This window comes from Balaenoptera borealis, assembly GCF_965194805.1.
Source record: "Balaenoptera borealis genome assembly, chromosome: 15".
Taxonomy (NCBI): Eukaryota; Metazoa; Chordata; class Mammalia; order Artiodactyla; family Balaenopteridae; genus Balaenoptera; species Balaenoptera borealis.
This window is the reverse complement of record NC_138871.1, coordinates 13,495,981-13,510,117: the sequence shown is the minus strand read 5'-3', so window position 1 is coordinate 13,510,117 and position 14,137 is coordinate 13,495,981. Positions and strand designations below refer to the sequence as shown.

The 14,137-nt window shown below is 41.8% G+C and overlaps 1 protein-coding gene across 2 annotated transcripts in view; it reads left to right on the top strand.

The window, feature by feature from the left end:
* The window catches only part of RMND5A (required for meiotic nuclear division 5 homolog A), a 60,372-nt gene that overhangs the window by 38,410 nt on the left and 7,825 nt on the right, over nt 1–14,137 (top strand). For both annotated transcript variants that reach the window (XM_082357873.1, XM_082357872.1), the window contains exons 5-7: nt 9,922–10,088; nt 10,782–10,947; nt 13,947–14,049. In XM_082357873.1, coding sequence (XP_082213999.1) covers nt 9,922–10,088; nt 10,782–10,947; nt 13,947–14,049 — 436 coding nt within the window. The remainder of the gene's footprint in view (nt 1–9,921; nt 10,089–10,781; nt 10,948–13,946; nt 14,050–14,137) is intronic.

Genomic DNA, 14,137 nt, shown 5'->3' with positions numbered 1-14,137 from the left:
TGGACTGCCTTAGCCCTCAAAATTCTCAAGGCTTGTTCCTTTTGGAATAAAGAAAATTCATAAGACCCTTTTACCTTTGGGCTTTTTCTGTAAGATCTAAGTTTCTGACTGATAACTATGGCATATATAACTATGGCATATATATCAATGATTTCTGTAAATGTTTTCTGTTATTTGTAGCCTCAAGCAGTGCCTCTCAGGCAAAGGGAGGACTCATCCAATCCACTTGGCACTAACAGTGGAAACTACAGTAGTCCCTCGGTATCCATGGGAGATTGGTTCTAGGGACCCCTGTGGATACCAAAATTCATGGATGCTCAAGTCCGTTATGTAAAACGGCCTGGTATCCTTGGCCCTCCGTATCCACGGCTGCGGAACCTGCGGAGGCCCTCCACATCCGCACATTCCGCAACCGTGGATTCGGAGGGCCAACTGTACAGTAGAAATTTTCTCGTTTTGCTTTTCTGGGAATATTGCCATGTTAAATATCTGCATATGGGGATGTAGTCATAATTATAGTTGTCTCTTTTGGAGTGCTTACTACATGCCTAGCATTGTTCTAAGCATTTTATTTGTATTAGCTTATTCAATCCTCATAAATAACCCCATGAAGTAAGTACTGGGTTTACAGAGGAGGAATTGAGCCTGGAAGTTGCTCCATGAAAAAAAGGATATGGAGTCAAAAGGTCAGTCGAGGAAAGCTTCACATGATATTCCCTAATATTCTCCTCTAAGAGAGTCACTTTAGAAGTAAGGGAGAAAGAGAAAAACAAATATCGTATTAATATCGCTTACATGTGGAATCTAGGAAAATGATACAGATGAACTTAGTTGCAAAGCAGAAATAGAGACACAGATGTAGAGAACAAACATATGGACACCAAGGGGGGAAGGGGGAGGTGGGATGAATCGGGAGATTGGGATGGACATATATACACTATTGATACTATGTGTAAAATAGATAACTAATGAGAACCTGCTGCATAGCACAGGGAACTCTACTCAGTGCTCTGTGGTGACCTAAGTGGGAAGGAAATCCAAAAAAGAGGGGATACATTTATACATGTAGCTGATTCACTTTGCTGTACAGTAGATACTAACACAACATTGTAAAGCAACTATACTCCAATAAAAGTTAATTAAAAGAAATGAGAGATTCACTTTAGCATATTAAGGGGCCATCAACAGTCCTACGGTAAAGAAACTCATTTAACTTTGTAAAACCCAGTGTATCCCATGCGTATTTAACCGAAGACTCCCTGTCTCCTAACACCTATTAAAACTCACAAAATTGGTGATCTGTAGAACATAAGTTTGGAAAATGTTATTTTAACAGAAATCTCCATTACAGAAACTCAGACTTCTCCCAATTCTTGCCTGTTATTGGTGGATGCAAAGCAAATACTTACTCAACATATTTTATGGGCAAGGTATGGAAAATTCACTGTACTCAACTTGTACCAAAAATTAAAAAATGTGGGACATGAGTTTCGGGGATTTTGGTTCAGATACACGGTGGAAAATCTTTCATATTTCATGTGTGGCATCTCCTCTTTGTACCTGCTGAGAGGTACAGGAACCACCGTGGAACCACCCGAGGGAGAAAGAGAAAAGTGAAAGCCTGCAGCAGTTCTCGAGGCAGCCTACGCAGTTGAGGCAGAGGCCAACCAAAAAGATTAATATGGATAGAGGTCATGGAAGGACGAGATGAGGAGGAAGTCTGGTGAGCATTACCTATTAATCGCAACTCATAAAAGGCAGTGGAAAAGAAGGCAGTAAGGAAGGTGACATGGCAGAGAGAAGCGGCAGAAGAACAGCTAATTATACTTACAGATCTAGTCAGGACCCTGCCTACTCTTTTGTTCCTGCCCCTATATTTCTGAGTTTGCGTACAGATTTTTCTCCTCATCCAGATCGCTTTATCTGTTTTTTGAGTTCTTCTTGGCACCTAGCATAGTGCTTATTTCGTAGCAGGCACTCAATAAAAGATGGAATAATTTGAAGGAGAACTTTGAACAAACATGACCTCCTCCTTCATGTGGCAGATAGAAGCAAAGCCAAAAATAACTAGTGTCAACAAAAGAATAACAGTAACTTAATTTGAGGAGATGGAGAAAATTAGAAAAATAGAAACTGTCTGTAACTCTGTGCCAGTTACTGACATTTTGAAAGTGCTGTCTCGAGGGGAAGCTGGTTGGTTGCCTTCGTAAAGGTGTTTCCAAGAGTAATCCTGCCTTGGTGGATTTGCCGCAGTCTAGAATCTGACTCTCAACCTTGCAGACTTGGGAACCTGTTGTTTTTCAGTGCCCAGAGCAGGCCCAGGGGCCTCATAGCCCTTGTTTAGAGGAATTTGCAGTTCTATTTGCAAAGTCTCAGTAGAATGCCATTAAGAGAACAGAAACTAACTGAATGATTATAAGAAAGAGAGATGTTATAGAATTTTTCACAGAAGAAGAGAGAAAAACTATTTCATTAGTCTAGATCACTGCAGAGTTTTCGATTAGACAGGCCATGAACAGTATCAGGCAAGCTGTTGAAGTATGAGAGGACTCCATCTCTACGCCTAGTGATTAGGTGAGGCTAGAAATAAAAACCACAGAGGAATCTGAGGTGAGCTTGCCATTGTGGTTTCTTGGTGGTGTGTGTGAATGGTGGGTCTGAGGAGAAGAAAATGGTTGCTGGACTTAGAGAAATTGTGGTATCAGTGCATAAAACACAGTTTATAAGCAGAGAAGGGTTTTAGAAAGTGAAAATGAAGGAAGCAAGCCAAGGTGCCTGGTCATAGAGCCTTGGCTGCCACCGGCAAAGAGGGTGACCCGGATTACGCTGTTTCTGGTGTCTGTTTTCTCGTTGTTAGTTTTGTCTTCCTGTAGGCAGGCAGTCTTGCTGATTCAGGCATTTTTAATAGCTACAGAGAACCGCAGAATAAAGACTCTGATAGATGTACTATTGGAGAAGAGGAATCAAGGTTTGAACAAGTTGGGTTCCCCCCCCCCCCCGCCAAGTCTGAGGGGGTTCTGTTTTGTTTTGTTTCTTTTTTTGTTTTGTTGTGTCCCAGGGGTTGTTAATTCTGAAAGGGCAGAAGAGCTGAGTTGAGGGATACTGTTTTGATTCACGGGGCCCATGCACTAAGTCTGGTGGAGAGAGAGCGACTCTATTAAAAAGAAGCTAATTGAAAATGGAAAGAGGTGCCCAGTGGCAAGAACACAGAAGAGAAAAAAGCACAATGGAATATAAAGGCCAAAGGGGAAAAAATATCTGGGGTGAGGACATCATTTTTTGTTGTCTGTTCTATGTTTGTTGCTGGCAAAAGTCTGTATGAGGTTCCAAGACAGTAGGTACTCCTCAGGAAGAAGAAGAGACATGGCCATCTCTTATCTGGATCCATCCTCACCAAGGGCTTGAGCATTACTGGAAATGAGTGGGCAAGCTATGACTATAGAGAGATTAAGCATCTTCTTTTACAAAAAGGGAAAACTGAAAGAAACTGTCACTGAGATTAAGTGTTTAAAAGAATAAGGAGTTGAACTAGGCCAGGAGGGGGAACTAAAGGGGACTCTGGAATTTGTTCTTATAAAATGCTGAACTGTTATTAATTTAAGCCTATCAAACACTTGGTTTTGTGGTGGGAAACTAGCAGTAAACAAGGCAAAGTCATATTTAAGTACTTTATTAAAAAATCACTAATCTATAGAACTGTGCTGTCCAATGTGGTGCCCACTTGTCACAGGTAGCTATTGGGTATGCCCACCAAGCCCTGTGTTACTAAGAACCTCATGTAAAGTTGAAGTACGATTCAAATGTGAAACACGGTAGTTTGTGTGGTTTCTTAAATAGCATGGAAGAAGGACAGAGATTCACACCAACTCTGAGATGAGTAAAATGTTAGTAGTTCCAGCGATGGACTCAACTCATAGCTGAGTTGCCATTTGAAAATGTCTCAGAAATGAAATGCTAGCTGTCCTAAAGCAAAGTGATAGGGTTCTTCACTTTTTTGGCTGAATTCCAGTTTCTGGATTTTTTAAGCACTTGATTCGGTCACCAGCAACATTCAGCCAGTCGGCACCTGTGGAGTAAACGCGTGTCACTCATTCCCCTGAGCTTCAGCTTTTACCCCCAAGAAGATAGCCCCGAGATAGACTAGAAGAAGAAGGTATTTGTAAGCCTTTTAAAAACGCTGTGAAAGGTTGTAGTGGAATGTGCCGTAGGAACTGGAGAGAGGCATTTTTATTCACTATTATCAGAAACAGAGCCCAACCCAGGCTGGCAGAATGGTGAGAGGAGAGATAAACAGACCAGTGCTGTCAGTTAGGTTTCTGGGAAAGAACAGCTAGCTCTGAAGGTAGAATCTCGTTTTAATTATTTTTGGATTAATACGGAAATTCTAAACATGGAGCTAACAATGGGCCAAGTCTTTTCGGAGGCCTGACGATGAAGATAATTAACGCTTTGTGTTTCTGTGGGATAATTGCATCGATGGGGGTTGCTTCTGACTTAGTCACCTAAGTAAGTAGTATTGTTTGGGGGTCTTTTAATGGAAGAGGCCCAGAAGGTCTGTCTACTGGCCACTGCAGTGGCAGTGAACAGAGAGAACTGTGACATAGGTGACCTTACTGGGTGTCATTTTTTTGGTCTACAGTGTTTCTCTAAACAAGGAATGGTTCCAAAGCTGGCAGTGCTCTTGTGGCACACATTGGAGATGTGGGAGCAGAATTTATTTTAGAAACCACAGTAAAGCTAATAATTTACCTGAATGTTTACATTTAGCTTGCTGGTTGTAGTATAGTGATCGTTAGTTTTTTAAAAATTAAAAATCAAAAGTTTTCTGCTAGAAATGCCATTAGCCAGAATACAGCACCCCGTTCCCTTATTAACTGTTTTTTTGTCTTTCTGTTGTATGTCTTCTAGTGCTTTGTAGACAAGTGGATTCAGTTTTTGGTGCCGATTGTAGTTTTGTGCTTTTGCAGTCTCGTGTGCTTTGTTGGTTTTGGATTTGTTGTTATCAGGTTAATTAAGGCTGTTCTGCCCCGTATTCCTGCTCAGTGAATCAAACAGTCCAATATTCAGTGTGAACTTCTAGCGAAGACAACTTCAAAAAATTCTGAAGGGGATTAACTGGTACATGCTGATTCCCACAGAGTTGGTTCTATAAAAATCAAAGCAGCACTGAGTATTACATGGAAATGCCCAAGTAACTCTTGTAAATGTAATTTTCTTACTAATGACTTTGGAGAACGTTAGGCCTGTCCCCTCAGTAAACACATGTTAAGTAGCTTATTATTGTCTGTTTGTGCCAGTCTCTGGGCTCAGTGCTTCTACGAGCCCCCTCATTTAATGCCCTTAACCCTCTGAGTTGCCCCCGCTTTACAGTAAGGAAACAGACTTGAGAGCATTAAGTAACAGACTGCCCCGATTCACACCACAGAGCCAGGGTTTAAAGGTCCATGCATGTTTGGCTCTATTAACCTGTGCCCTCTATCACTGTACCCCATGCAGAGTAGAAGGGGTGCCAAGCTGAGCAAGGCAGAGCCCTTGCTTTAAGAGACCAGAAACTGTCCTACCAAGTAGACTGTGTGTGAAGAGCTGAGACAGGTTCAAGTAAAGAACCTCTTGAGTTCTGTGGATGGAGAGATGAGTGGGGAACTTGTAGAAAATATGGTCACTGAGCCTGGGCCTTGGATTTTTCAATTCTGTTCTCAGCTACTCAATTTGTTTGATTGTACTTTGGAAAAATATAACTAGCACCTACACTGGGAGATAGGACCATGGCTTCTAATTTCACAGAAGGAACAAGTCCTGTATCTGGACCAGCTTTCATTCACCTGGACACATCACTGTTGCTGGTGATGCATATTGCTGCATCAGGTTGTCTGAATCTGTTTGCATGTTTTTCTTGGCCTGCACCTCTCTCTGCCTCCGTTCTGTTCTCAAGAGGCCTCTTATTTTCCTCCTTTAATTCTTTATACCGTCTGACAGATGCCTCTAATTCACCCTGTTGGCCAGCCACCGTGTTCTTCACCTTCCCTGTGCTGCCTCTCAGCATCAGGCTCTTGGTTTTCCAGTCTTCCCTCTTCTCAGAAAGAAGAGTGGAGGGGCAGAGATGTCAGTGATGCTAGGCCCAGTTCCCAAACTTCTTTCTCCGTTGTGTCACTCTGGGCTGTCTTTGCCTTTATAAAGTAACCTCCTGCCTCTGAGATCCTTATGTTTTTCCTCTCCTATTTCTTTTCTCTGTTGAAGCGATGGGCAGTTCTCTCTGCACAATTCCAGTATGCCCAAATTTCATTTACTACAGTTTAGTTAAATAACACCAATTCCCCAACAGCACAGTTCAGATTTCAGTCACCATGAAGTACTGTGAGTAATTGCATAAAATAAAAACTTCTCTGCCAGCTCTTCAGTCCACAGATCACTACATAATAACACATGTGCCTCATGATCATGACCGGTCACCTCACTGCTTTTTCAGTCTGTTTGTGATTGGTCACAGTGCAATTCGTTTCCCCGTCAGACAGCAAATGTGTGGTTGTATTGCTTCCTTGCCTCTGCTGATAAGCCCACATGACACATTACAGAAATGGATCATTGAAAGAGGGACTTGGTCAACAAAGATGAATTGCTAGAAGTGAAACTGAATGCATTGAGGAAGATTTGAAAATGATGACAGCAAAGGGAAGCTAGGACCAGACCTAGGCCTACATGAAGCTATGGTACACTGCATATTGAAAAGTCCTATGAATGTAAACACCAAGGTTAAAGTCGCTTTAACACCTTTTAATTTAAATCGCACTGGGAACAGAAAGCTGTTTGTCATTTAAATGATGGAGCATTTACTTCTACTTTGTTTGTAAAAACAAACCAAAACACCTGCCATCAGTTTGGCTAACATTCAGGCCAAAGTGCTTAAGTTATTAGTTGCCTCATTGAAAGAAAACAGTTATAAAAGGAGATTGAGGAAGGACTTTACTGCCAGTAAAGGATGGTTTCATCATCTCAGAAATCATCATGAATAGACTAACGTTAAACTGTCTAGGGAGGCTGCTATCGTGGATAAGAAAGCTGCTGTGAAATTCGTACCCAGATTCCAAAGATTAGGTAAGGCAGGTGTTACGATGATTGTCGAGAGAGACAACCCCATCAAGAACTTACACAGCTAGAGATGTAGGACCATGAAGTGATCATGAAGGAGATCAAAATAGATGAACTCTCATGTTAGGAGGCAACACAGAGTGTTAAACCGATACTTACCTGGCTGGTTAACTGTGGCCCAGGAATTAGGGTCAAGAAAATACAAACCTGAGGGCCCGGGTACAATCCTGGGGATGAGGGAGAGGCCCTATCAGCAAGGGTTTCACCCTAATGCTTAAGCGTGCTTACATGTTTGCGGGGCTAAAAATGGGGTATATCATCCTTAGCTTAGAAAATGACATTTTGCCAGAGAGGGAGAAACTTAGAAATGTTTATTCTAATCCCTTGCCTTGTGAGATTTAAGCTTAATATAATATTTAGAAGTTAAATGAAAATACAGTGTTGCAGAATAGAATGACAAGAAATATGGCTCTTAAGAAATACGTGAAAACTTGTATTCTATGAATTTAGGTTTTGCATTCTCTCTACACTCTCTCTGCAGCTCCTTTTTGTAATCGGTATCTACTTTTCTAAGAATCTTGTAGGGGGACAGCAATTAGCAATGCTAGTTTTTCCTGACTATTTTGTAGCCCTGTCTATAGCAAAATTTGAAAGTGTGTCAAAATAAATTCAAGTAGTAAATAAGGAATTACATTGTCTAAATGCCTCTCCAAGTTTAAAAACAAGGTCCATATATTTATAGCTTGAAAAGCTTGAATTTCTAATGCATAGCCTGAATTACTTTTAACAAAAGTAATTTGCAATTACCGTTAGCTCTTTGATGAAAAAAGAAAGTTAAGGAATTTTGTTTAGTTTTGCATTAGCTACAAAAGTTAAGTATAAAAATAAGTGATATATGTTCATTATAGAAAACTTGGAAAACGATCCTATCTTAAAAATCACTGTCCTCTGGACTGCCGTTAGCTGCTGTTCATCCGTGTGTCCTCCTGGATGTGTTGAGCCCCCTGGGGCTGCTCTCATAGTTGGTGCCCTATTCCGATGAGTCATAGCCCACACTGCAGCAGTTGATGCGTGAATCCAGCTTTCCTAGAGTCATTCCTGTTAAAAATTTTGGCGAGTAGGATTTATTTTTTTCCTATATATCACAACTCTTCCCCCCCTTTAACATTGTATCATGAACATTTGCCTATAAATATAGAGTTTTTCCTCCTCTGTGAGTTGCCCACTTAAGGACTTTGCCCTTTTCTGTTGGTCTTCATCGTTCACTAAAATTTGTAGTTGCTCTCTGTTAGTTCCCTTCTTTGACTCTTGCAAACGCTTGGATATATACCTCATATCAGAAACTGAAAAAAAGAAAAGGCTCACTGCCTCTCTTCACTTGGTAGGAGGAAAACATACTCATGCTTTTATGAGTTAGAAGGGAGTAGGAAAAACTTTGGTAAGTGATCTGATTTAAATACGCTTGCTCAGACCTGGAAGTCAGGAAGGTGCCCGACAGACTGGAGACGGGCAGATGAGCAGTGCTTCCGGTACTGACAGCTGGTGTTGGGCATTCATAAAAGAGAGCTGCTGGCTGTACCCAGTTGGTGTCACCAAGTCACCAGACTGCATTAACCTTAGTGCCACGTCAGGATCCAAGGCTTACTTAAATAAATGTAAGCAAATATTTCCAAGGTCCAAGTGATTAGTATTTTTAAAAATCACATTGATTTTGAGGTCAGAGAAGCTTCATGATTTGACTCTAAGACGTGGATGTATCAGCAAGTTGATGAGAATATGCATGTGCGTGTGCCGACCTTTTTGGGGAGCACAGGACCCAGTGAAAGTGCTGCTGCGTGACATCTAATCCCAGTCAGCTGATTCATTAGAATAACTTGAAGCGTTTTGCTCTTGTAGTTTGTAGAGTAACTCAGTGTTTATATTCATACCCAGTAGTTCAGATTCTGAGGGTCCTTAGTGAATTGGGTTAGGTGGGGAATATCTGTCCAACTAAAGATCAGATTAAAGAAGAACGATACCAACATCTTCTACGTGTTAATATGTTTAAAGAAATGAAGCAGTGCTTCTTACCGCTTGCTTGCAAATCTGATTTTAACAGCTGGCTGATAATGCTCTTCTGCTTTAGTGCTTACCTTTTACTGGTAGTCCCAGCTCAAGATGGGTTATTCCAACTGTCTGTACTCTAGAGGCTGGCGTCACTGTACTTCGGATCATTCAGAACTGCATGTTGTTCTTTCCCTCATTAGCACTGTTTGTACAAATCTTTTTGGCGCTGTGTGTTGACACTGTATGTTACTTATACAGCTTTATCTGCCTGATTAGACTGAAAGCATCTTGAGGGTAAATACTTACGATTACTGTTTTTAATCTCAAAGCAAGTATAGCACAAAAGCTTGCACCAGTGAAAGTTTAAACATAGATGTTCCCCCTTCAGAATCTTGTGTTTCATTTATAAACATGCCAGTTGAACAGGAAAAGAGTAGTGGATCTAGGCAGTCAGTAGTCAATCTCATGGCTAACACCTGCTTCAAAGTGTGGCCTTGTACAGTTCCAAATATGTCAGAGACAGTCTTGTCTTGGTGTTAAACCTTATTAAATATGTAATTGTCATCTAACTTAATATTTTTTCTTTCTTTCACTGGCTGCAGAGCATCTTTAGGTGTAGTTTGTTTACTTTCTTTACGAAAGTCTCTGGGCCTAGGGGTTGATGTTACCACTGACTTCCACAAGATGGCAGACTAAACCCATTTTTTGGTGTTAGGTTTCAAACCATTTTTAACAGACATGCCTGTGCTCTTAATTACTGTTAAAAATCTTTTTTTGCTTTTTCTTTAGATGGGCGGTATCAAACCGAGAAATGCTCATAGCCCAGAACAGCTCCTTGGAATTTAAGCTACACAGACTCTATTTTATTAGCTTGTTAATGGGTGGAACTACAAATCAACGAGAGGCATTACAATATGCGAAAAATTTTCAGCCGTTTGCCCTAAATCATCAAAAAGGTGAGTCTAGAGTCAGCTGTTCTTAATGGTTGGAACAGGACCATGGCCGCCACTGGAATTTACGTTTATCTTAACTAGATCTAATATACATTTGCTAATAAACTGAAACAATTGTAGATGATAAATCACTTACTAAAAAAAGCTTCTTGGCTGGCTCTAGAACAAAAGTAAAGCATTAAAGCCTCTTAACTGAAAAGTCAGAGAGAGACATTGCATTTTGGGGAATTCTGCATTAACCTAAGAGGAGACAGAGAAAACGTAAAGTATGCACTTGCCCCTGGCATCCCCCACCGTACTGCTGTTACGGCCACGACAGAGTGTCTGAAGGTGCGACAGGGTAGCAGCAGTTACCCCCAAGTGTCAGTGTAGAGGGACTGACTAGTTTTACAGCCAAAGAGATGTGATGACCCCATTTATGACATTAGTGTTACTTCTCTAGATAATGGTAATTATACTATGCTGTGTGTAAATTATAAGTTCAGTATTTAGTGCTTCCCTTTTCTTCTTCTTTTTCTCTGTGCTGTTTCTTTAATAGAAACCAAGCTTAAGTACCAGAATTTTAAAAGATATTGTCAGTAAATTATTTTATGCCATGTCAGCTGGGGGAATTCTTGCCTTTTTCAGTGTGTTACTTGCAAGCTCTGTTTCAGATGTGATCATTCACACCTCCAAATTGTTGCTGCTTTTGTTTAGACATTCAGGTTTTGATGGGAAGCCTCGTGTACCTGAGACAAGGGATTGAGAACTCACCATATGTTCACCTGCTTGACGCAAACCAGTGGGCTGACATCTGTGACATCTTTACACGGGATGCCTGTGCCCTCCTGGGGCTCTCTGTGGAGTCCCCACTCAGTGTCAGGTATGGAAATTGTCCTATTATTGAAATGTGCATTGCATTGGTTAGTTCTGCTTAATTTGTTGTCTAGTTCTTGATGTTTAAAGCTGAGAGAACATGTGTCTTTCTGAAGAAGAGTGCAGTTGGTATTTCAAGAGATCGTCACAATTGGCAGTGACCTAGTTCTAGGTGTGGACTGTGATCCTTTGGGGGGGTCTCTGAGAGCCTTTTCCACTGTGTTCACGTTGGGTTAAACTGCTCCAGCCTTAGCACAGATCGGGGCAGTGGTCCCAAACCCCACAAGGACTTGCTGTATTCCTCATCCACCACACACTTGCAGATATTTTAGTTTTACTTAAGAATGTTCTTGACAAAACGTTAAAAATCACTCACTTTATTAAATTTCGACCTTTGAGTATACATCTTTTTAATATTCTGTGTGCCCAAATGGGAAGCTCAGATAAAGCACTTCAGCTCATGCCAAATCATGAGACAGTATGATGATTGTCTCAAGAAAAAGCATCTGTATAATGTTTGAGTTATGAGCTAAAAACTGGTTGCTTTTTTCCTGGAACACAGTTTTTACTTGAACACAGTTTTTACTTTTACTGTCTTAAAAGACAGACTATAGTTACTCACACTCAGGTTTTTGGCAGATATTTATTCAGATTAATGAAGTAAGCCTGTCGTGTCAGGGAAAGCAACTGGTGGTATCTTTTGCTACAGTGGTAAAATTCAAGATTGTAAGCTAAAATAGAAAGTTGGGAAAACTTGAACCGACCACTGTAGGCTTGACCGTTCCCCAATGCTTAAAGACATTTCTGATGAGATTGGTGGTAATAATAATGAATTTGAATTTTTTGATATTACATAATGAAATGTGCTAACACTTGGAAGATCAGTAAGATCTCACAAAATCATGCATGAGTAAAAGATTCATTCAGAGTACAAGACCATTGGATTTTAGTGGAGCAGGGTATAAAAAGCACAATGGCAAGGATTCAGATTCCACTTTCCAACTAACCTTTAAAAATCTAGTACTTGTTGGGACTTCCCTGGTGGTCCAGCGGTTAAGACTCCATGCTCTCAATGCGGGGGCGGGGGCGGGGGCGGGGGCGGGGGGGAGCCTGGGTTCGATCCCTGGTCAGGGAACTAGATCCCGCGTGCCACAACTAAAGATTCCACATGCTACAACTGAAGATCCCGCATGCTGCAACCAAAGACCCAGGGCAGCCAAATTAAGAACAAAACTATTTGTTGAGTTTTGGTGTGGCATTAAAGAAGAATATCCACAGTTATCTGAAAAGGTGGTTTAAGTACTACATATCTGTGTGAGGCTAGATTTTTTTCACTTACTTCAACCAAAAGAATACATTGCAACAGATTGAATGCAGAGGAAGTTGTAAGAATCCAGCTGTCTTCTGTTAAGCCAGACATTAGAAAGATTTGTAAAAACGTAAAACAATGCTGCTCTTCTCACAGGTTTATTTTTGGTTTGGAAAATATAGTTATTTTTTGTGAGACTGTTATTTATAACGTGTTTATTATTTTTAGGTGAATTAATCAATATTTTAATTCTCAGTTTTAATTTCTAATGCAATAAATAATGATAGATATAACCCACAAAACTAAATGCTCTTTGAGATCCTTAATGTTTAAGCCTGTAAAGGGGTCCTGAGATCCAAAAGGTTTAAGAACCAGTTTTAAGAAATAACTTTCTGGGGACTTCCCTGGCGGTCCAGTGGTTAGGACTCTGCTTCCACTGCAGGGGGCGCGGGTTCGATCCCTGGTCGGGGAGCTAAGATCCTACATATGCCTCGCGGCGCAGCCAAAAAAAAAAAAAAAAAGAACGTTTTTAGCTCTTCTATTTATTTGGCTCCTCCAGTGTTTTGAACCCCTGCTACATGCCAGGCATTGTGTGGGACACAGAGGTGAATAAGGCGCAGCCGCGTTCCACAGGGGCTCCACCTGAGCGTAGGAGACAGACTCGTGCAGTTAACTGTAAGGTGTGGTGGGGCTGCAGGTCTGGTTGTCTGGGGCGGACTCTGAAATGAGCGGAGACCCACGTGCAGGAAGTTTACTGGGATCAGATCCTGTGGGGAATGAAAGCAGCAGGACCAGGCAGAGGGAGAAGCCGGACTGGGAGACAGTCTCACCAGAGGCCTCAGTCCACCCCTGCGGAGCTCTGGAGCTGCAGCGGCCTGTGGAGTTGTCCCAAATTGGTACAACTTTTGTATCCTCAGGTGGAGCGGTCATCGAACGTGTCCCTGGTCAGGTCGCTTTCTCCAAATGAGGACAGTCCTGAAGAGGGACTCAGTGGAGAGCTGACCGCCAGCACTTCTAGATGAGAAAGGTGCTTCTGCCCCGTACAGGGGTGATCTGGGTCTGGAAGGAACTGTGCAAGAAAATGTTTCAGGGTGTCATTAATGTTAAGAATGCCATTAATGGACTTCCCTGGTGGCGCAGTGGTTGAAAATCCGCCTGCCAATGCAGGGGACACGGGTTCGAGCCCTGGTCCAGGAAGATCCCACATGCCGCGGAGCACCTAAGCCTGTGTGCCACAACTACTGAGCCCATGCTCTAGAGTTCGCGAGCCACAACTACTGAGCCCACGTGCCACAACTACTGAAGCCCGCGTGCCTAGAGCCCATGCTCCGCAACAAGAGAAGCCACTGCAGTGAGAAGCCCGGCCACTGCAATGAAGAGTAACCCCTGCTCACCCCAACTAGAGAAAGCCAGCACGCAGCAACAAAGACCCAATGCAGCCAAAAATAAAATAAAATTATTTTTTAAAAAATGCTATTAATGACTGGTAGGCAGAGCTTATTAAATCTGGTGGTTTTGTAAACTGTAAGACTGTGTGTGTGCGTGCGTGCACGCAAAATAGAGGGCTTTGTAATGCTTTGAATCCAATGGCCGGGGCCCTCTGCACACAGTACAGAGTCTGGAGGAGTTGGCGTTTCCTAGGACCAAGCTTTCTGACACCTGGCCTGGCATTAACATTTCCTCTTCTGCCCTCCCAGTTTCTCAGCAGGTTGTGTGGCACTGCCAGCTTTAATTAATATCAAAGCTGTGATCGAACAGAGGCAGTGCACTGGAGTTTGGAACCAGAAAGATGAATTACCTGTGAGTGCCATTTTCTGTTAGTTATTACCTCTCCTGTCATTAGAAGAACGTGGATGTTAAGGATTTTAAATGCCTGTCTTGCCTTTTA